The sequence below is a fragment of the Hippocampus bargibanti genome, linkage group LG05 (genome assembly GCF_051943395.1).
Source record: "Hippocampus bargibanti isolate YZ-2025 linkage group LG05, ASM5194339v1, whole genome shotgun sequence".
Lineage (NCBI taxonomy): Eukaryota > Metazoa > Chordata > Actinopteri > Syngnathiformes > Syngnathidae > Hippocampus > Hippocampus bargibanti.
The window spans coordinates 14788623-14812960 of record NC_142738.1 but is presented as its reverse complement, the minus strand read 5'-3'; the positions used below and the strand labels follow the sequence as shown (position 1 = coordinate 14812960).

Genomic DNA, 24338 nt, shown 5'->3' with positions numbered 1-24338 from the left:
AAGTCGTTGTGGTGCATGCCATGGCTCCGGCCCATAGGGGCTCAGAGGTCAAGGTTTTGGGAGTCAACCAGAAAATTGGCTGTTAAGATCATCGGTTGTGATTCAACAAACACGAGCGATCATTTGTTACACCTCGCTATAGGTTTCCTATATGGATAGTGTGGAGGGATTTTCACAGGAGGCAGAATCATGTGTCAAAGAGTGTAGGTGGCTATTTTTGTGAGTAATCACCTCCTTATCTCGTCCCGTAGAACAGAGAGCCTACACAGCTGTGTATTTCCACCAGTCAGATCGTATCAGTGCGCATGTGTTCGGCTTTTACAAGAAACTCAAGCGCTTGGAAGTCTTTATATTACAAAAGGGAATGAGGGCTTTCTTGAGATTGTTTTGCATCTCTATATCTATTTTTTCACTGGTCAAATAAATGGTCATTTTAAGGGATTTTCCATTCTTGAACACATGTCAAACTTTACAAGTGTATTGAAGAATTCAACCAATGAAGAGGTGATATGGCCATTAGCAGTCCTGTCTCATAGAAGTAGAATCACCAAAACAGTTATACCAAACCCATTGCTGCAAGCACAAAAAAGTATTACAACTATACAACTATTTTGCTCACTGAAGGGTCCCTTCAAAAACAAAACCTGTCTTTGCGATTTCATCTGACAGCGACCAAATTTCGCTTACTTATACTTGACAGATGGAAAAAGCTAAATTGCAAGAGATTTGTGATTTGGTCTCCCTGTGGTGGATGAATGTGGGCTGAGCATGGCATGAACATTTGATGACTCTTCATGAAACACAAAAATAACTCCACAAGGTCAGAACCAAACGTAATATTTCACTTGGCATTGTTACATTTGGGAGGCGTATATATCATAACTATGTATGAATAAATAAACAAACAAATACTGTATTTTCTGGTGCATAAGGCACACACAAAAGCCTTCATTTTCTTCAGAAGATGACCCTGCAACTTGCGCCTTATATGTAAAGTAATATTGAGCCTCAAAAGGTCTCGCGACTACTGTCAGCAGGCGACGCTTCCATTTCCCCTGTAAGAGAAGTAGTGCTGAACACCAGCCTCTACTGTAGCGCCTTATAACGTAGTGTGCCTTACATTTGGGAGACTTTTGTCTCTGTATATATTTTATTTGGAGAACTGTTTTCATTCATTGATGGTGCATCTTATAGTCCTCTCTCTCTCTCTCTCTCTCTCTCTCTCTCTCTCTCTCTCTCTCTCTCTCTCTCTCTCTCTCTCTCTCTCTCTCTCTCTCTCTCTCTCTCTCTCTCTCTCTCTCTCTCTCTCTCTCTCTTTCTCTCTCTCTCTCTTCATCTCTCCCTCTCTGTCTCATGTTCTCTCTCTCTCTCTCTCTCTCTCTCTCTCTCTCTCTCTCTCTCTCTCTCTCTCTCTCTCTCTCAGACTGACAAGATGGTAATGCCAACCAACCAAAGCCCAGTGCTGGGAACAGCACTGTTACTGCGCAAAACCCTCAAGCTTCCTGGCCTCTGGTAGAGGACCCGAGCTAAAATGGGGTTTGCTAAAAGTTGGTTTAATCTTGAAGACAGCGGAGACATTGTGGGAGGTCAGCGAAGGAGGAAGGCAGAGAGAAGAGAGCGTGAGAGAGCGAGACAGCGGGAGTATTTATGTGGCGCACAGTGTGTGACGCGATAGGATGTGACGTAATGTAAATGCGACATCATGTGAAGGAAGGCAGGATGTGACATATCAGGAAGTCCAAAATGTAAACAAAGATTACAGAGCGATGTTTAGAGATGTTTGTATGGTGAATTACCCCAACAATATACGAAGTTTTACACAAATATTCTGGTAATTTGGGCCGTTTCAGGTGCCCTTTAAAGATTGGAGTAAACGCTGCCTGCCGCTGTTCACCCACAGAAAAATGTAACCTGTGAATATAAAGTGTCCTTCAGAGTTTTGAAAGGCGCTCATCTCTCTCTCTCTGTTGGTTCTAATTCCTGTTTCTCATCTGGTTCGGTGTTCAACGAAGTTCTGTGATGAAATACCAGCGAGGACGATAGATGGTGAACAGAAAAACTACTTTATTCTCGTAAAACAAAAGGATCACATCTCTCGTCGTAGCGGGGAGCCAAGAAGCACACAAGAAGAGCAAGAAGAAGGACAAGAAGGAGCAAAGCCCGCCCGCTCAACTAATTTTTAAAGTACACAGCAGCGATCTGTCGTCCAATCAGCTACAGACAAGTATTGGAAGTCACATAGCAGCGATCTGTTGTCCAATCAGTTACGGACAAGTATGTTGGGAGAACATCAGACTGAAAGTTAATATTGTTACATTCTGCTTTCACAACTATTCAACTAATACGCTTCATAAATCCATGTAGACTAAACTAAACATGCAATTACATAATATGTACTGATCTAAACATGAAATAACATAAAATGTACTAAGCTAAACATGGAATAACATAATGTTTACGAATGTGCATAAAAACACTATCATTCTCTCTCTCTCTCTCTCTCTCTCTCTCTCTCTCTCTCTCTCTCTCTCTCTCTCTCTCTCTCTCTCTCTCTCTCTCTCTCTCTCTCTCTCTCTCTCTCTCTCTCTCTCTCTCTCTCTCTCTCTCTCTCTCTCTCTCTCTCTCTACACATTCATACACACACCACACACACACGGAGAGGCACGGATATACCAGGCAAGACCCAAGGTGTAGGTTGTCCAAAGAGGGACCTGATACAATCCTTAAAGCTTACATGGAGCGCCATAACCAGGTGGCTGGCATAGTCTACCGAAACATCTATGCGGAGTATGGATTGGAAACCCCAAGGTCAAAATGGGAAACACCTCCCAAGGTAGTAGGGAATGACCGAGCAAAGATCCTGTGGGACTTCCAGATACAGACTGACAAGATGGTAATGCCAACCAACCAGATATCGTGGTCATAGATAAAGGGCAAAGGAAAGCCGTTGTCATGGATCTCGCGGTCCAGAGTGATGGAAACATCAGAAAGAAGGAACATGAGAAAATCGAGAAATACCAAGGGCTCAGAGAGGAGCTGGAGAAAACCTGCAAGGTAAAGGTGACAGTGGTGCCTGTGGTGGTCGGAGCACTCGGGGCAGTGACCCCCCAAACATGCCGAGTGGTTACAACAGATCCTGGGAACAACATCGGATATCTCGGTCCAGAAAAGCCCAGTGCTGGGAACAGCACTGTTACTGCGCAAAACCCTCAAGCTTCCTGGCCTCTGGTAGAGGACCCGAGCTAAAATGGGGTTTGCTAAAAGTTGGTTTAATCTTGAAGACAGCGGAGACATTGTGGGAGGTCAGCGAAGGAGGAAGGCAGAGAGAAGAGAGCGTGAGAGAGCGAGACAGCGGGAGTATTTATGTGGCGCACAGTGTGTGACGCGATAGGATGTGACGTAATGTAAATGCGACATCATGTGAAGGAAGGCAGGATGTGACATATCAGGAAGTCCAAAATGTAAACAAAGATTACAGAGCGATGTTTAGAGATGTTTGTATGGTGAATTACCCCAACAATATACGAAGTTTTACACAAATATTCTGGTAATTTGGGCCGTTTCAGGTGCCCTTTAAAGATTGGAGTAAACGCTGCCTGCCGCTGTTCACCCACAGAAAAATGTAACCTGTGAATATAAAGTGTCCTTCAGAGTTTTGAAAGGCGCTTATAAATTAAATGTATTATTATTATTATTATTATGTCACACGGCTACCAAATTTGAATAGTGATTTTTTTTTCCTTTTTGTGGTCACTTTTGATTCATTTTTGATTAATAATGTGTTTTATAGCGGCGAGAGAGGAGTAGCAGTTGCAGGCCTCTCGCGGAACTACTGCCGAAACCCCGATAAGGACAAGCATGGACCATGGTGTTACACTAACAATTCTGCCATCCATTGGGACTACTGCAATGTGAAACCATGTAAGTGTGCAATTTGGAAAAATGAAACCCCAGTAAATAATCTGCTCCATAAAAAAAATGTGGCATACTGTACATAGTCTGAAAGCAAAGAGCACATACATTTTCAACCACGCAGAATTTGTCGAAGAGGAGTGTGATCCAGATCTGTGCATCGCGATCACATGAAATTGGCCTCACAAAGAACGGTGGAAACAAGTGGAAACATGCATACCAGAAACACCACCCATAGTGAAACAATTTTGCTCTTGAGTAGAAAACGCATACAGTACTCCAAGATCCAGTTTGCCACACTCCAGACTAATATGCTAGGACAAAAAGAGAGTCGAGGTTGGCATTTGACCCGTAGTAAATAAATGAATTGAAGTCAGCGGAGGAGGGCAGGAGGGGGTCTTTCCCCTTGTTCGGTTCAAATTCTTGTTTCTCTTCTGGTTCGGTGTTCAACGAAGTTCAGTGATAAAAATATCAGTGACGATGATAGATGGTGAACAAAAAACTACTTTATTCTAGCGAGACAGAAAAAGCACTTCTATCGTCTAGGCAGGAGAAAAGTTAGAGCACACGAACAAAGATAGGAAAAAAGAGGGAAGAGCTCCCGCTCTGACTAGTTTTTGAACGTCCACAGCAGCGATCTGTTGTCCAATCAGCTACGGACAACTCAGTGTTGCCTGGACATCGACGGAAACTTGATACTCGTTACATCCTGCTTTCATACGGTTAGACTGAATTGAACATGCAATAACATAATATGTACTAAACTAACATGGGATAACATAATACGTTTACTAATGTGCATAAACAATCTATCATTCCCTCCTGTTGCACATTTAAACATCAGTTCATACATTTCCAAAAGTTTTCATGCATGCACGTCATACTAACTGCACAGGGAACCGCTTTATTTTTACTTTACTCATCTAATCTAATCTAATCTAATCTAATCTAATCTATCTAACATTATCTAATATTATCTAACCTAATACGTCTGTGTAAGCTCTAAGTCGTACAGGAGTGGTCCATCGATGAGAAGGTTTCTTCAGCCGTCATCTGTACAAAAGTGAAGGTTTCGGCCGTTTCGCCTCCTATCCAAGAGGCTTCGTCAGCGAACTAAAGTCTGACTGGTCGTATCGGCCCCATTTATATATCCCTAATGTCCAGACATGGTGGCGCCGGACACAGCTATGATAGGTCCCTACTCTCAGGTTGGGGGGGGGCAGGGGACCCCTCCCTGTGGCCCCACTGATTGTTCCTACATTCCTGACTAACGACTGGCCTATTACCCCCACTCCCCCCGGTATCACCTCATCAGCATAACGACCCTCATCAGCATTGCGAAAGTTGCCTAACCTGTTCGGCAACATAAAATTCCTACTTATTTCAAACCGATAAACACGTTAAGGCAAAAATTAGTGCATCCAAAAGATAGGCTACCAAATGAAAAACAAAGTAATGTAGTTTATTCCATACATTGTAAGAATGAAAAGATGGGAGATTGGGGAGACTCAACAAATTCTCAAAAAAAGACTTTATCAACATCGCAGGGATAATACTAGTGGGCCTCAATCGGCAGTACATTTGCACCTAAAAGCTAGCAACCACTCATTTGACGACAATGAGGTTAAAATCTTAGCGAAAGAACATAGATGGTTTGAAAGGGGGGTAAAAGAAGCGAATCTTATAAAACAACAAAATCCTTCATTAAACCGGTCTGGTGGGGTGAGGTTCAATTTGGATCGTTCATACAATAGCCTGCTTAGGCAAAACAGGTTAGGCAACTTTCGCAATGATGATGAGGGTCGTTATGCTGATGAGGTGATACCGGGGGGAGTGGGGGTAATAGGCCAGTCGTTAGTCAGGAATGTAGGAACAATCAGTGGGGCCACAGGGAGGGGTCCCCTGCCCCCCCAACCTGAGAGTAGGGACCTATCATAGCTGTGTCCGGCGCCACCATGTCTGGACATTAGGGATATATAAATGGGGCCGATACGACCAGTCAGACTTTAGTTCGCTGAGAAAGCCTCTTGGATAGGAGGCGAAACGTCCGAAACCTTCACTTTTGTACAGATGACGGCTGAAGAAACCTTCTCATCTATCTAACCTAATCTAACTAACACCATGGAGAAGGCGAAAAACCTCTATCACAACTTTGCTGCTGTGATATATAACCTCTCCATTTGTGAAGGTTTTTAAATTTTAATGAGGAAAACTCCTTCTCGGCTCTCCGTTTCTTTTTTTTTGCTTTTGTTTGTTGGAGCAACCACACTCTGGCCATGGTGTACTATCCCTAGCTACAACACAGGGTCCCCTTCACGCATTTGTTGATACAAAACCTTTGTGTAATTCACCTGAGAATTAGTTATCATATTCATTAGCATTACTCTTAAGCATGGAATAATACAACCAATGACTAAGAAAATAAATACAATCACAATTGAGAAAGGGATAAACATTCTGAGCAAAGTCGTATACCAAGGGCCCCCAAAGAGCCCGGCAAAAATTGGGACGGGTGATCAGTCCATGGCATCTCTGAGATCCCTGACAACAGACAAAGCATCAGTCATGTTTATGGAATTCGCTTCATCGGGTATGTATGTACAACAAGTGTCACCCACCATAGCACAGACGCCCCCTTGTGGGGCCGTCAAAAGGTCCAAAACCATTCTATTTTGCAGCACCATTTGTCTAATTGCTGCAATTTCAGTGTTTTGCATTTCATCTACTTCCACACTGGCATTTACAAACACTTGAAACCTGTAGTCAATTGTTTAAATTCGTAGCATGTTTTTAGCCACTCCAATTTGTGGAAAAAGAGCTAACATTACCTTACTTCCCGTGCTATGGTGTTTGAATTGTTCTGGAACATCAGTTCCCCAGATCGAATCATGGGGCTTAAACGACACTCTTCTTTTCACATGATGGTGCGCTGGACGACTGGTAACGATGAAAGTATTGTCAGTTACAGTAACAGGTGCGCACATACCGTAGGCTCTCGGAGGAATAAAAGAATATGCTTTCCAACCAAATAACCACCAAAGATGTGAAGATACGGGTAAAATGGTGACATTGGTGTTTAACGGTAGCACATATAAACATCTATCCTCATCTATAAAACCTACATTTTGACCTGTACCGTACATTGCAACGCATACTGGTAATCGCCACCCGCTCTCGGTCATAACCTGATTTTCAGTTTCCAAACTGGTATCTAAACTTGGAACAATCTCTCCTCTCAAAGCATTGCGAAGAACTGGAAAATGTTGATCAGGTTTATGCGAAGATATTAACATATATGCAGCTCGAGCCATTTTATCTCCAAATACCTTTCAATGCACTCGTTTTTGCATCACCGAATGTGGCATATAGGAACAAACAAAACAATTACTTTTCCTATTTTGTTTAGCAATTAATGTAGCATAGCGATACCATGTGTTTGATAACAACGGATTCTAATCATGTTTTTCTCCTGCAAACGGTTGATATAATGCGTCCATTACACCTGAATTTTGGGCTTTTTTGTCAGGTGTTTCCATCCAGGCTGTCAGTTTGATGTGTGGTTTGCGCTGGAGAAGCGATGTAACGACTGGTGATGTCACAGATGACATCATGCTCAAAGTTACGGGAAAACCAATGTGGTGTTCACGAAAATCAGGACAGTCTCAAGTCCATGCATCCTGCAACTTTGTGAGTTACGATAACGAGTTGGATATCTGTCATTGTGCCAGTTCCTAACCAGTTCCCTCGAGCTATCTTGATGACAATTCGTTTTGCTTCTTGGGCACAGCTATTTTGAACCCATTTTGTTTTGGGCTCAGAATGGACCACAACAGAGTCCCAACCAGTGGTCCAAGCCTTCCCTGACTTGATACGAGGGTACCAAGAACCATGAGGATAATCACTTCCATTTTGTCGTGCTTCGTTCACGAGGATGTTAAGGGGAAATGAGATGATTCCTGCATCTTGTAGTGGCAAGCAGGCTACAGGATGTGCCATGCTAGGGCACTTTTCTGAATTTGTTGGATGTATTAGTGGAATTTCGCAGGCTGATGGAATGGGAGGTTCTACGTGTGTCATCTGGATTGTCTTCACGAATTCGTACAGCAAGATGATGTGGACCAAACCCATGGCTATTGAGTAGTTTGGCTCCGTCTCCCTTCCACCTGCTCAGGATCTGGTTGGTGAGCGATCTTGCAGTGGCTTTGATGCACCCAGGTGGCTCTTTCGGCGATCTTGATGGCAGTTGGCGTTGTTATCAGCACGGTGAATGGCCCCTCCCTCTTTGGTGCAGACCAGGACTTCCTCTTGATCGCCTTGATCAGCACCTGGTCTCCAGGGCGCAGCTGCCTCTGTTCCTGTGGAGGGAACAAAAAGGACTGCGACAGTACACATGCTGACTGGACCTCTTTTGTTGTAAACATTTCACACAACCATTTTGCCAACAAAGCACCTTTTTTTCTTCTTTTGCCCAAAGTTCACCTTCCCATAATGGGAGGAAGAATGGTCTTCCATTGTAATATCTCAAAAGGCGTTAAGCCATTATTAGTGGGCATTATTTTCATATATAGTTTAACCAAAATCAGACATTCAGGCCATGGTTTGCCTGTTGCTCCATAGTTTTTCTGAGTCGATTTTTTATCGTACCATTCGTTCTTTCAACTAATCCTGCACTCTGTGGATGGTATGCACAGTGATTTTTTTAATGCAATTCCTAAATGTTCAGAAATTTTGGTTATTACGTCATTAACAAAATGTGGCCCATTATCACTCCAAATTATTGTTGGTATGCCATGTTCTGGAATAATATGTTTGCATAACGCTTTTGCAACGTTCTTTGAAGGCACAATTTCCCCCATCTGGTGAATGAATCAATTAACACCAAACAGTATTAAGAGTAGTAAGAACTACTTGTGCTTAGTTCAATGAAATCCATGTTATCTCTTACTTCTTTGTGCCTTCTTTCACAATTGGTGATAATGTTTTGGGTTTAACCCTGACAACCACTTCAAAGGGGATTTGCATACAGCAACTTTTTGGAAGGAGGATAGCTTTCAATAATCCTCTCAATAAATCTGTATGTTCAACAATCTTTCCTTCTATCAATTTACTCTTCAGTCAATGCAACAATTTCTGTTGTTTGTGTTGAATACATTTTTGGTAATGAACCGTCAGCAATAATTTCAACGTGGATGCTGCCAGATAAAGGTGTGTCATCCAAATCAGGTTGTAGAAATGTCATCTTTTTTTTCCTAGAAGTTCAACTTCTTTTTGGCCAAACTGTAACATAGTCAAGGAAGTTATATTACCTTTACTTTCTAGATTTTGGAACAAAGTGATTGACACAGTTTTTTTTTTCTTTTAGTTAGTGAATCAAGCAAGATGTCGTCAATGTATAAAAGAATTTGAGAAGTCACCATTTTTTTCTTTTTTAAGGTCAACAATACATGAAGACATTTCTTGTGAGAAAAAATGTTGGTGTAACGACTGAGGGTCCCCAGTAGGGGACGTGTGTTCCAAACTATTCTTATCCTACACCACATCTGGTCTACATAAAGCAGTAAGGGGAGGGGGAAGAGTGAATGGGGGGAGAAGAGAGGGCAGCCGTTGGAGGAAGTGGTGGGGTGGACCCCGCGCGCAGATCCTCCCCCCTCTTTGACCTCTGACTCCCATGCTCAAATTCCCCATTCCACAGCTCGCCCCGCCTACTGCATCGGTTAATTCTCTGTCTCAGCAATGGCGATTTTAAGAACATGAGCTCCTTTGTCCTCCTAAGGCAGGGGGTACTTCTTCAGCGGCCATCTTTGAAGACCTAGCTTTTTCATTCTTTCCAATCTGCTTGAATTGCTCAACATATATGGAATCCTCATCATGTCAGAAAAGAATACAGTTGGGGTGTCAGAAAACCACATTGAAAGCGTCCTTTCAGTATGTTTTCACATGTATCCCATTTTTTTTAATGTTGAATTTCCTACTCCGGTGGATTTTTTCCATAATGTCCGGATGTTCTCACAAACCAATCTCCGTTGGGCTGTCACCTCCTCATACGTCATGTTCGTTCCCGTTGGAGTTATACCAGTATAACACCCTTTCACCCGATTCCAATGATGTCCCAGGCATCTCCCGAGAACCTTCAGCGTTTCTTGTCCATTCAACTGATAAGCACACAATTCCTCAAAATTCTCAGTCCAACTTTCCGCATTCTCAACAAAATCACCTAATCCTTTGCATGCTTCAGCGACATCACTGTCACCAACAATCTGATTTGCAAAATCAGGTTGTAATTCTCGTATTCCTCCAGTAGGGGACCTGAGCGCTCCATGCTGCTGGTCTGCCCCAGAGACAGTCATCACAGGGGGAGACACCCGCCCCACAGGGGTTGAACAGATGGCTTCCTCCCCTTTCTTGAGAGCAGCGAAGGAGGGGTAGAAGGAGGAGGGGGGGGCTGAAGCGCTTGCTCGTGGCAGCCCACAGCCCCTCCCCTTGGTCTCCCATGGGGATGCTCTGTAGTTTGAAAAAAATGGTTGCTGATTTGCCCCGAACGCCATCTTGTCATTGGGACGTGCAACAGATGAAGCGACAATCATCACATCGTCAGAGCTCACTTTGGAAGACATCACGCCCATTGTCTGTGTAAGCTCTCAGTCGTACAGGAGTCGTCCATCGATGAGAAGGTTTCTTCAGCCGTCATCTGTACAAAAGTGAAGGTTTCGGACGTTTCGCCTCCTATCCAAGAGACTTCGTCAGCGAACTAAAGTCTGACTGGTCGTATCGGCCCCATTTATATATCCCTAATGTCCAGACCTAGTGGCGCCGGACACAGCTATGATAGGTCCCTACTCTCAGGTTGGGGGGGGCGCGGGACCCCCCCCTGTGGCCCCAATGATTGTTCCTACATTCCTGACTAATGATTGGCCTATTACCCCCACTCCCCCCGGTATCACCTCATCAGCATAACGACCCTCATCAGCATTGCGAAAGTTGCCTAACCTGTTTTGCCTGAGCAGGCTATTGTATGAACGATCCAAATTGAACCTCACACCACCAGACCGGTTTAATGAAGGATTTTGTTGTTTTATAAGAATCGCCTCTTTTACCCCCCTTTCAAACCATCTATGTTCTTTCGCTAAGATTTTAACCTCATTGTCCTCAAATGAGTGGTTAGTAGCTTTTAGGTGCAAATGTACTGCCGATTGAGGCCCACTAGTATTATCCCTGCGATGTTGATAAAGTCTTTTTTTGAGAATTTGTTGAGTCTCCCCAATGTACTGCTCTTTACAATTTTCATTCTTACAATGTATGGAATAAACTACATTACTTTGTTTTTCATTTGGTAGCCTATCTTTTGGATGCACTAATTTTTGCCTTAACGTGTTTATCGGTTTGAAATAAGTAGGAATTTTATGTTTATGTAAAATATCAGTTCTTCTCAGTAGTGCCAAACTTCCTCCGTCCAACATAACATTAGAAGAGAGAAAGGCGTTAACTACTCTACAAAAAGACAAAAATATTACTATTTTGCCAGCAGACAAGGGCAGATGCACAGTGCTGCTCAACACATTGGATTATGAAGACAAAATAAATAGGTTAATCAGTGATTCTAACACGTATGAGCAACTAAAAAGGGACCCTTCCAATAGATACAAGAAAGAAATGATTGACTGTCTCCAAAAGCTAGAGAAAGGAAAACATATAGATAAACAGATGTATTTTAGATTATACCCGGGAGAGGCCACGCCATGTATCTATGGCCTGCCAAAAATACATAAAGAAGGGTTCCCCCTCCGACCCATTGTTTGTAGCATTGACTCCTCTACATACAATGTAGCCAAATATTTAAAAACTATTTTAGCTCCGTTGGTTGGTAACACAGAATACCACGTAGAGAACACCACAGGGTTTGTAGAGAGGATCAAAGACCTCATATTGGAACCTGAGGAAACTTTGGCATCATACGATGTGACTTCTCTCTTTACATCTGTCCCAACCCCAGCAGCAGTCTCAGTGGTGAGGACGAGGCTGCTGGCGGATGTTTCTCTGCATGAAAGAACCAAACTGAAACCGGATCACATCTGCCAATTATTAGAAATCTGCCTTAATACTACGTATTTTCAATTTCGGGAAAAAATTTATAAACAAATCCATGGTTGTGCTATGGGCTCACCAGTTTCACCCATAGTGGCTAATCTTTACATGGAAGAGATGGAGAAACAGGCCCTCACATCCTTCCCAGGGACGGGGATATGTGGACGATACTTTTGTCATAATTAAGAAACAAGAAATTCAATCCTTCACAGATCATCTCAACTCTGTAGACTTCAACATTAAATTTACTCGTGAGGACATTCAAGAGAACCAACTAGCCTTCTTGGATTGTAAAGTAATTATAAAAGAGGACAGAGCGCTAAAAACAGAAGTCTTTAGGAAGGCTACGCACACTGACCAATACTTACTTTTTGACTCTAACCACCCTTTACAACATAAACTAGGAGTTATCAGAACCCTCCAGCATAGGGCTAAACTAATACCAACTAGCACTGAAGGTAGAGAAAAGGAGTCAAAACATATCAGGAGAGCACTCACTAACTGTGGGTACCCTCAGTGGTCATTCAACAAATGTCAGAAAGAAAGAATAGCGAACGAAACCAATAATTCTCAAGATTCTAAAAGGAGAGGAGTAGCAGTACCGTACATTGCAGGAGTTTCTGAAAAATTACAAAGAGTCCTTTGGCAACATAAAATTCCTACTTATTTCAAACCGATAAACACGTTAAGGCAAAAATTAGTGCATCCAAAAGATAGGCTACCAAATGAAAAACAAAGTAATGTAGTTTATTCCATACATTGTAAGAATGAAAATTGTAAAGAGCAGTACATTGGGGAGACTCAACAAATTCTCAAAAAAAGACTTTATCAACATCGCAGGGATAATACTAGTGGGCCTCAATCGGCAGTACATTTGCACCTAAAAGCGACTAACCACTCATTTGACGACAATGAGGTTAAAATCTTAGCGAAAGAACATAGATGGTTTGAAAGGGGGGTAAAAGAGGCGATTCTTATAAAACAACAAAATCCTTCATTAAACCGGTCTGGTGGTGTGAGGTTCAATTTGGATCGTTCATACAATAGCCTGCTCAGGCAAAACAGGTTAGGCAACTTTCGCAATGCTGATGAGGGTCGTTATGCTGATGAGGTGATACCGGGGGGAGTGGGGGTAATAGGCCAATCGTTAGTCAGGAATGTAGGAACAATCAGTGGGGCCACAGGGGGGGGTCCCGCGCCCCCCCCCCCCCAACCTGAGAGTAGGGACCTATCATAGCTGTGTCCGGCGCCACTAGGTCTGGACATAGGGGATATATAAATGGGGCCGATACGACCAGTCAGACTTTAGTTCGCTGACGAAGTCTCTTGGATAGGAGGCGAAACGTCCGAAACCTTCACTTTTGTACAGATGACGGCTGAAGAAACCTTCTCATCGATCACGCCCATTGCTTTCTCCTCTTTCTTAATCCGTTTCACCTCAAGTTCCTGTTCTCTGATCCTTGCTTGTGCTATCCACTTCTTACAATAAAGTTCACTTCCTGGGAACTTTTTAGACATAAATTCAACATCCCAATGAATTGGAGTCTTTTTGGAAAAAAAAAATTGCACCCATTTCCAATTTTCCAACAAAAAAATTCCTTCTGTTCACTATCACTCAGAAAAGGGCACACCATGATGTTGATTCGAACACAAAGAACAAAGGGGTGCAGGCCGCGCCAGTCCTCAGTCACGATGCGCGTTCACGCACACACAATGAATGCACTTACGCACACACGCACACACACGCGCACTGACACGCGCACTAACGGCTCAAATGACTTCTTCGCCCCCACCTTTTTTTTTCTTTGTGAGACAAAGAAACTTGTCTGTATCAAGATTCTAGCATAGACCCACCAATTTAAAAATGTATTAATTATCAGATAACCCAGTACCGAAGCAGCTGCTCTTTAAAATAACATATAACGTCCGCATCAGAATTAAAAAAACCTTTCGGTTTCTCAATCCAAAAGCGGCCCTCACACAGAACTGAATTCCAGGGTATCACCACCTTGTGAACAATCTTTTCGCTGGAAGACTTCCGAATCAAGTCGGCGTGTGGACAAACCAGACGCATCTGGCCCATAAATAAGCACCATAATTCGTTGCGTGCACAATTCCGTTAGTGCACCACCGGTCCAGTTTTCTTTTTTGGGCTCACCTTAGTCCAAAGAAAACCGCGTTACACCGGTACGTACATGGGTTACATGAATAAGACACCTCTGGCCAGAAAGGAATCTCACAATACATTCAAATAATGGCTGCTAGCTAGCGCGTCACTCACCTAGTGAACTTCAAACACAGGCCGTGTAGTCAATCAGTCAGAACGATGGGAGATTCACAGCCGATACGAGCAGGTGTTTCCAAGAAGATTATGGTCTTCATGTCTCCCGCGATTACGGGCAACTCCACCGGAGAGATTTAAAAAAACAACTCTCCGTCTCTCGTCGGTTGGCGGCAATCAAGAGGCAGGCTCACCGAGGAGGACCGACTTTCCTACACTCGTCTCCCGTGCGGAATTCTTTAAAGGGCAGAACCACCGGGAGCTTCTTGAGCTTTTTTCCCGTCTCCCGTTGATTGGGGCACACAGGTGGCACTCTTCAAACGCTGGCACGGGTTTCTTGGCACCAATTAATGTTCGGTTCAAATTCTTGTTTCTCTTCTGGTTCGGTGTTCAACGAAGTTCTGTGATAAAAATATCAGTGACGATGATAGATGGTGAACAAAAAACTACTTTATTCTAGTGAGACAGACAAAGCACTTCTATCGTCTAGGCAGAAGCGAAGTCAGAGCACACGAACAAAGATAGGAACAAAGAGGGAAGAGCTCCCGCTCTGACTAGTTTTTGAACGTCCACAGCAGCGATCTGTTGTCCAATCAGCTACGGACAACTCAGTGTTGGCTGGACATAGACGGAAACTTGATACTCGTTACATCCTGCTTTCATACGGTTAGACTGAATTGAACATGCAATAACATAATACAGTAAAGTCTCGTTATATCGATATCGGTTATATCGATAGTACCGCTTATTACGATACTATTTCTATCAACGCAAGGAGAAAATTACATGCGCGCAGGGTCGGATATATCGATAGTCCCGGTTATATCGATATTTTTCGGACTCCCGAGAATATCGATATAAGGAGACTTTACTGTATGTACTAAACTAACATGGGATAACATAATACATTTACTAATGTGCATAAACACTCTATCACCCCTCCTCTCTTATTTGTATCCGTTAATCCTCGCTCACCCCCTTATTTGTCTCCCATGTACAGGTGATGCTTCCCAGGACACCATTTCACTTGGTGAGTGTCTCGGGAGAGCTCGTCGGTCTGTTTTTAGCTGATTCAGATTTAATGCCATGGGAGCACTGGACATGTTTTTATGTACACTTGTCAGTTATAGTAGTTGTGAATAAAAGTCATGGCGAAAGAAAAAAAAACATAATCCTAATTTCATGCTTGTGCAGGTGAGCGGTCCTCTGTCGGCTGTTTTGTCCATAAGAGGCCCCGAATCGTCGGAGGAGGTCCGGTGAGTGTGTCAGCCGGAAGCTGGATGGTCAGCATACAAAAAGGGTACGCCTGAGCCTTTATTATTCTGTGTGTTTTTCCACGCCTTGAAGGGCATGCAGCCTTCCAGCAACTTCATCAGCAGTATTAATATTCCATGCGGCTGCTTTCGAAATATCACTTAATGTCACTGTAAATTTGACGAACAATAATATGCCGTGTTTCCTTTGATCAATTCTAATTGATTGTTTTGGATGTCCTTTGCAGGTCAGCGCACTGGTGTGGTGGTTCGCTGGTACGAGAGGAGTGGGTGCTCACCGACAGACAGTGCTTCTCCTCATGGTACCTTCACAATTGCTCAACTTTTTTTATTTTTATTTAACCATCTAACGCTTGCAATCTACATCAGCGTTCCAGACCTAAGCGACTATTGGGTATGGCTGGGCGTGTCCAATATTGCAGCCAATGTGTCTGATTGGGCGACGAGACAGGAAGTGCGCATTGCACAGGTGATATGTGGCCCCGAAGGATCCAGTTTGGCCCTACTAAGGCTTTCCAAGTGAGTGACAAGAGCCAGTTATGGATTATATGTAGTGTGCCAAAATTCACACTGTGTCTTTTCTATTTTGTTGCAGGCCTGCACTTCCCGCTGAAAACGTTCACACCATACAGCTGCCTGTAGATGGCTGCTCCATCCCTGAAGGAACCCTTTGTAAAATGTATGGATGGGGAGAGACCAAAGGTGATTCTGCTTTAGAAAACTTTTTTGTATAGTTCATATAGTCATTATATTGTTTTTTCATCATTACACTAATAATTAGTATTATTATGATCAAAATCTTTTTAAGACAACAGCATTTAAAATATGTTCATATTAGGATTAGGTATGAATCATATTTTTTTTAACAAATATGATAAAAAGTTCGCAACTGAAGGCTATTCTGAATAATATCAAGAAAACAGGATTCTAATATGTTTTGTAATTTTTCAAAAAATATTGAGAAATTATGTGTTAAGTAATATATCATGTCGAAATAAATATAAAAACATGTTGAATAAAATGAATAAAGTATGTTATACTATAAAATACATATTTTGCTGCTTGTTATTATGCATTAATTTTTTTTGTGTCAAAAAAAAAGATAAATCTATAATTTATCCAGTTATAGAAAAGTATGTAAATAGTAGTTTTTCCCCCTTTGTTTCCTTTCTGATTAACATATTCAACCAAAAGCGTCAGAATAGTAACACTAAATAAAAAAATAAATAAATAAACAACCATGATTACAATAAATCAATGCATGTGCTATGCAAACACTCCTGTACTAAGTGCTACTTTTCCTCAGGTACAGGCCACGACGATGTCCTGAATGCAGTCAACCTTCCGATAGTGAACAATGAACGGTGTCGACAGCTGCACCGGGGTAGTCTGCACATCACAAATAGCAAAATCTGTGCAGGAGGGCGCAGGAACGAGGGCGTGTGTGAGGTAAAGCCCCCCTTTCATGCTTACCCGGCTTTTTGGAATCTGATAATTGTTCCCCGTGTGAATCGAAGCAAATCTTCCAGCTCTAGCTTCCTCGCTTGGATTTCCGAGATCTAAATCTTCAGCAAATTTGTGGTCTTAGCGTGTGGAGTTTGATGTAAAGTGGAGCAGCTGTGAGTTGTGCTGCATTTCATCAGCGAGTCTAAGCCCAAAGCCTTTGTGATTTTGGGTGTTTTGGGGGAGCTGTGCTGAACCTCTAGTAACCACGATAACACATTTTGCTTGCTTTCAATATGAGGAAAATACGCTTTGATGTTGTTTTAATTATGACCATGCAGAGGTGGCAGAATGTTAAGTCCAGCATGTGCAAAGTCTGAAATCTCACCTTTGAGTTTCAAGCATGCCCAAAGCCACTGTAAAAAATGTCATGGCTGACAATCTCACTTAGTCACAGCATATCAGGTGGAAGCAAATGCACCAATACTTTTCATGGAATCAAAATGTGCACAATTTACAATCCATAAAACTATGACAAAGCAATTGAATAGGTGAAATTTGCATTTAACTGCTATTGTGTGGCAAAAATGGACAATTGTACTGGACATTATTTTGGTGCAAACTCAATGGTTCTTACTATGGAGTTTTATTTATTTTGTTAAAAAATAAATATGTTCACCATTTTAGAAAATGTTCTTAAGTTTCTCGAGTAATTCATTCTTTATGAATTAGCAGTTGAATATGGTCAGCTTTCATTCCGATCAAAAGCCTCTGACCCTAAACAAGCTTTTTGCGAAGATAATCATGAAGCAGAACAGTGACTTAGATAATCACTGTATGTTTTTACGACACACCCAAGAAAGGACTGTGAAGGCAAAATCAAAGTCAAAGTCAAAGTCAGCTTTATTGTCAAATATGCTAATAAGTATGACATACAGCACAGATGAAATTACTGTCCTCTCTGACCCAGCATGCAAGGCACTTATAATGACTTTAACAAACATAATAAACATGAAAACGGCAATTTGCCGGAGAGGGGAGCCGCTGCGTGTTCACGTGCCGCCATCTTGGGAAAAAAAAACAAAACAAAACAAAAATAACAAATATGACAACACAAAGACAGTCATTCATTCTTCAGGACTTGCTGTGCCCTCTTTGTGATGACATGAAGCAGTTCTAGTTGAAAGAGGAGAAGATCAAAGCATCCATGTCAGCAGTGGATCAGGGATGTCATGGTGGAATTTGTACGTCTACTACAAGCTAAATGTTGAACGCAAACACGAAGCTGTGGCATCCATTGATGAAAATACATTGTCTCACATCTCCTGTCCCACATAAATCCGCTTCAATTCCAAGCCGCGAAAGTTCCACAAACGCATCGGCGCTCTGCGTTGACACTGCTTTCTTATCGCGGGCTCCTCAAGCCATGCATCCATCCAACCGCAGACTGTCCAACAGTACTGACGTTTCCGCTGAACAAAGCGGGGCTGTGAAGATGCTGCCCATTACAGGCGCAAAAAAGCACAATGGCCCCAGAGCTGTCCAGCGACGACAGTCAAATGGCTACGACATTCCTCCCATTCAAAAACAGTACTGGCATATTCATGCGGACGAAAGGCGCAACCGCTCAGCACAGTTTCCTCATTTTTTTTTCCTCAGCACAGTTTTCAGCATTTTTGTGGCCAAAAATGCTGAAAAACAATCTGTATCCGTTCCACGTGACGCACAATAACATAAAGTGACAAAAGAAAACACAATAACAAGACAAAAACAACAAAAAAGCAGGCTCATGAGAGCACTTGCTGATGGCTGCCTACTCAGGCGCCATCTTGGAAAAAAAAATAATAAAAAAAATATAATAAAATAATTTAGTTTCAAATATACAACAGGAAAATGTATCTGTTGCAGATCCACTACATGGCTCGAGACGAATATGAGTAGCTTTTTGACATAAAGTGTGATATTCACTGTATAAAATGCATTTTTCACACACAGTCACAATACACCCATTCTACAAGCTACTGTGAGACACAAAAAAAATAAATTCTGTTGTAGTTTGAGATACCTAAAATTATTATCTGAAGCGAGGCACATCCCTCCCAAAATACAGTGACGGACATGGTACAGTGAGACCTCAGCTTACGAACACCTTACCTTATGAACTTTTTGGTTTACAAACGTCAAATTTATGAAAATTAAACCTTGAAATACGCACTATTTTTCGCGATACACACCCACCACTGCTAGCGGAGTGATCTTCGGATCTAGCGGAGTGATCTTCGGATCTTCGGCGGAAGCACACGACCGAACAGCGCTCCAGCCGGCGCACCATTCCACACCCCCTCTCTCTGAATTCACACGTCGATCGCCTCCGCGGAGCTTTTTGCAGATAATTTTACTATTAGGAAATGAATGCAAGATCATCCCCTAATAATCACCGTCGAGGAGAAGAAGGAGATCATTAAGAAACACGAACGAGGTGTGCGTTTGTGGCGTCACATGTGCACACCACGGCTGTCATGTGAATCTCAGCCTGACACATCTCTCACGCTGTGTGTCACTTCCCTGAGAGTAACTTTCCACGACCATTCTTCAAATAAAAAGCCCGATACCGTTCACCATGGCTACCATCCTTCGCCTAAAAGCTTTACACAAAGGCGTTATTTAGTCGATGCTTTCACGTGACTAATGACGAAATTGTCACATGCGAGTTGACAGCTGTGGCTCGCAACCTCCGCCAGCCGAAGAAGACACTTCAATTTCATTTGATTTCAACGAGTCGCTGTCACCTCACCAGTGATATGATTACGACGCATCACGCCTCGCTCTGTTTTGTGCTGGCAAGTCCAACAGTTTGCTTTGCCGGAGGTGATCGTTAGCCGCGATCACATATGTTTGGTGCTTTCCGGGATCGCGAATGTGCGTGGTGTGCGTGTTGATCCCCTCGTCACCGATACTTGGACATTTCAACGAGTCGCTGTCACCTCACTAGTGACATTATTACGACGCCGCGCTGTGTCTTGTGCTGGCAAGTTCAAGAGTTTGCTTTGCCGAGGTGATTGTTAGCAGCGATGGCGTAAGTTTGGTGCTTTCTGGGATCGCAAATGTGCTGGACGGATCACCCTGCCCGCCTTCTTTTGTCGTGTTTTATTCCGCGTCCGTGGAATCATCGGACTCGCGCCTTTTGTTGTAATAAAATCTCTGCCAGCAACTGCGGGACTCGAAGTGGATGCAGATGACATTGAGGAGCTTGTTGCTGACCATAATGAGGTCCTCAACACAGAGGATTTGATTTGCCTTCAAGAGGACAAGCAGAAGCAGTCCATCCAGGAGTTGATGTGCAGGCTTTTATTGAACAGTTCCATACAGAAAAGGCTATGAGAATCATCAACATGATGAATGATAATGTGATGCCTCAGTTTCGTAAGATCTTACAAGTCAGAAAGCAACAGGTGTCAATTAAGAGCCATCAACGACCATCACAAATGTAAATACAGTGACTTTATTATACAGTGCAGTGTATTTCTTTCATGACAATATAATAACACATTTATTATACATAGAATAAGGTATGTTGTGTTTAGTTTTAAGTCTTATTTAGTTGAAAATTATATTTTATGGAGACCCGGGAACGGATTATTCTCATTTTAATGGTTTCCTATGGGGAAATAAATGGGATACACACTTTTCGCCTTATACACTCTGTCTGGGAACCAATGAAGTTTGTAAGCCAAGGTCTCACTGTATAGCTTCCTTCGACTTCAAAGCAAAGCTGAGCTCCAATCAAAAGTGATACAACACTGCCATCTATAGAGATCTGTTAGTCATGACAGTGTTTTCCAAACCGCAATTACATAAATAGACAGGAAAAAGCCCACTTTCACACTGACTCATTGGGAAATATACTGAACGAACGAATACCTGAACTACTGTATTTTGGTGACAGTAAATGAATGTCACATGACAAATACCGGATACACACCACTTGGGTATTGAATGATTTTGTTACAAATCCACACATCTCTCTGCCAGCAATGGATAGTGAATGCCATGCAAAATATGCTCTTCAACATGATGGATCAAAGTTCAAGGAGAAGATCATTATTGTTTCTGTGTACCAAGTTTATGTGACTTATTTGCATAGTACAGGATTTTTTCAAGAAAATAAATCACTGATTTAATTTATGCCAACCCCGCAGAGGGATTACGGCGGTCCTTTGGTGTGTCAAGATGGTGAAATCAAAGTCGTGGTCGGTGTTAGTGTCCACGGCCGAGGCTGCGCTCGCGCCAACCGGCCCGCCATCTTCATCAATGTGCCCTTTTACACACAATGGATCTACAAAGTCTTCAGGCATTACCCAGAGCCGGACCTGAGCATCGCATAACACCCAGCCAGGTTGTTACTCCGACATCGGAGCTGGCAAAACTACTCGGGAGGACTTATCTGCTTGTCGGATGTACGGATGAGAGAATTGCTTCGAAATAGTGAATGACGAAGGCAAATGGAAGATTTATACACACAGGGAAGAGAGTCGCCCTCGCTCTGACAGCAAACAATGGTAATTAAAGCAAAAAAAAAAAAAAAAAAAAAAAAAAACATCTGTTATTCAGGTGTTTAATAGGAAATAAAGGCAGCTACTCTGAAGTTGGCCGTCAAATCACAATATCAAATTTTACACAATGGTGATTCAAAGTTTCGTGAGAGACTAAAATGTTGCTGTTTGAGAACATTCCTTCGTCTTTCTGTGAAAAAAGTAAATGTCAAATAGCAAGCAGTTCATGGATGAGATACATCTGAGTACACGGGCCTCTGAAACGATACACAAGCAAGGCCAAAGGTAAAATATAACTGCTAAAATATAAAACAATAGAGTTGTGAATACTCACAAAAAGTGCTGATATTGAAATAGCCAAACTGTAATTTTTATTTTGCAAGGGCTGATGAAAATAGTGTATTTGATGATGCCATGTTGCAATATAAGTAATGAATAAGAAATAAATTGCAAGAACAAAATTGTGGTATTCAACGAAAAAAAAAACAATTTTACATGAATAACTTGGTCATTTGAATGACTTGAAACAAAGGAAATACTTGGATTTTTTTTTACTGCGGAACTTATGTAATATTCCCCAAAAAGTAATTTTGGTCGCATCTAATATTATTGGACGAACAAAAAAAAATGCACCATTTCAATCTTATACATTGGTGTTGTTACTTTACAATGTTTCATCATGGCCAACTACCTCAATCAGTAATTTAAAATGGTTCAAAAAACAACTGGAACTCTCTTCAGAAATAAAAAACATAACTTTGGCATGCTACACTTTAGATTCCTTCAAAAATGTAGACAGTTAAAATGAGATTCTAATAGCGACCAACCACATGAAAATAACCAATTGTTGGGATTGTACTTTTGCGGCCACTTGTTGCTAGGCAAAATTGAAAGGGGCGATAAAATAGCGTAGGAAATAAAAACAATCCAATTCCAACACAAATCTGTAGACTGAATAAAACATAAGCGCGGAGTACATGCCCCTTTTGTTGACTATGATGGGGCACTGTCCTTCATGAAGCACCCACACTAGTACTGTCGCAAAAGGCGCTGAAGGTGTGCTGCATGTATGAATACTTCTGATTCCTGGCATGACTTGAAACCTTTGAACTCCGTGTGTGTATGGGGGGGAGAGGGTGTTACGACAGCGCCCCCACACATTTGGCAGCCCACTCGGCAGGCCACTCTTGTCCTTTTGTGTACATAGTATTTAATGAGTGTGTTTGTGGCACTTCATGTTGGGTCTCGCAGACCTCTGGCGGAAGAGAGAAGTGAATGCCTTTGTTAAATGTGTTTATGTGTGTGTGTGTGTGTGTGTGTGTGTGTGTGTGTGTGTGTGTGTGTGTGTGTGTGTGTGTGTGTGTGTGTGTGTGTGTGTGTGTGTGTGCGTGTGTGTGTGTGTGCGCGCGCGCGTGTGTGTGTGTCAACATTTTTAAGCATATAAACTTCACATTCACTCAAAGCCACTGATTGGTGTCTTTATACTAAATACAGTGTTGTACAGTATATGGATTATATTTTGTTCCCATGTGTTCTGTTCTGTATATAACAATTCACCTTTTATGGGAGTTCAATGGTGTTTTATCAGCGTTATATATTGAGTTTTGCAATTGGAGATGTGCACTTCCAAATGCTGCGGTGCCATGTTCCTTAAAGTTATTTGTTTGAGTTTACAAAAGAAAATTTGGAATTAAACACACAGAACCGGTTAGCAGCAAATTGCAGGTCACACATGGATGGACAAACATCTGCCACTAACAGTCACACTTGTGGATAATTTAGAATGTCCCATTAACCTACTACCAGCATAATTGGAATATGGGATGAAACTGGAGTGCCCAGAGAAAACCCACGCATGCACGGGGGGCAGATGCAAACTCCACACAGAGAGGCCCCATTCGCAATCAAACTCTTTACATCTGCCTAACCAGTCGAACACCAGATGACCTAATAAGGCGTATCTCATCTAGTATCATGAAACAAAACAATGAATTTGTATCAACAACATTTTGAATACTCAAAGAAACCATTTTTCTTCAATACAAAATTCATGTCTGTGAATTAAGAGTATTACATTTATTTCATATGATCTTTACAATCTTTACAATTACACCATGATGTCCCTGATCCACTGGTGAAGAGACGCTTTGATCCTCTCCTCTTTCATCTGAAACTGCTTTATGTAACAAAGAGGGTACAGAAAGTGGTTAAGAATGAATGTCTCTCTGTGTCTTTGTGTTGTCATGTTATTTGTTATTCAGTTTTTTTTGTTCTTTTGACTTCAAGACGGTGCCGCGAGAGTGGCTGCCTTTCCAGCAGCTCCTATGTTTTGCTCTTCTACTTTCATTTCTTTCATAACTTTGCTGCTGTGAAATGTAAATTTCTCCACTGTGAGACTAATAAAGGCAAATCCAATCCAATCCAATTCTTTGATTTTGCTAATACTGTGCAAACTTATTTTGCTTGGATTTTGTCATGCTTAAAAATCAAGCCATTACTGCATCTTCAAGGACTTGGAAGTTCTGTTTGTTATGGAATGTAGAGAAAGAGATGCCCATTTTACGGTAAGATCAGAGCATTGTCATCAAATGGTAAGTATAGTGTTTGCTTCTTTCAATGTTGCTGTGCCGATGACCATTTTGTGTTTGGGAGTCTTTTACTGAGCGAGTTGCTTGTTCTGTAGCCACAAAGGGACATAAGTCTTCTTGTGCCGGTCCCAAGCCCGGATAAATACAGAGGGTTATGTCAGGAAAGGCATCCGACGTAAAAGCTTGGCCAAAAAAAAACATGCGG

General features: G+C 42.1%; 1 protein-coding gene across 2 annotated transcripts in view; it reads left to right on the top strand.

Moving 5' to 3' along the window:
• hgfb (hepatocyte growth factor b) overlaps positions 1 to 23960 on the top strand; it is a 43796-nt gene extending 19836 nt beyond the window's left edge. For both annotated transcript variants that reach the window (XM_088996828.1, XM_088996826.1), the window contains exons 11-18: positions 3791 to 3921; positions 15276 to 15305; positions 15470 to 15575; positions 15777 to 15851; positions 15919 to 16068; positions 16145 to 16251; positions 16856 to 16998; positions 21192 to 23960. In XM_088996828.1, the coding sequence (XP_088852954.1) occupies positions 3791 to 3921; positions 15276 to 15305; positions 15470 to 15575; positions 15777 to 15851; positions 15919 to 16068; positions 16145 to 16251; positions 16856 to 16998; positions 21192 to 21377 (928 nt within the window). In that variant the 3' untranslated portion in view covers positions 21378 to 23960. The remainder of the gene's footprint in view (positions 1 to 3790; positions 3922 to 15275; positions 15306 to 15469; positions 15576 to 15776; positions 15852 to 15918; positions 16069 to 16144; positions 16252 to 16855; positions 16999 to 21191) is intronic.
• The last annotated feature ends 378 nt before the right edge of the window (positions 23961 to 24338 follow it).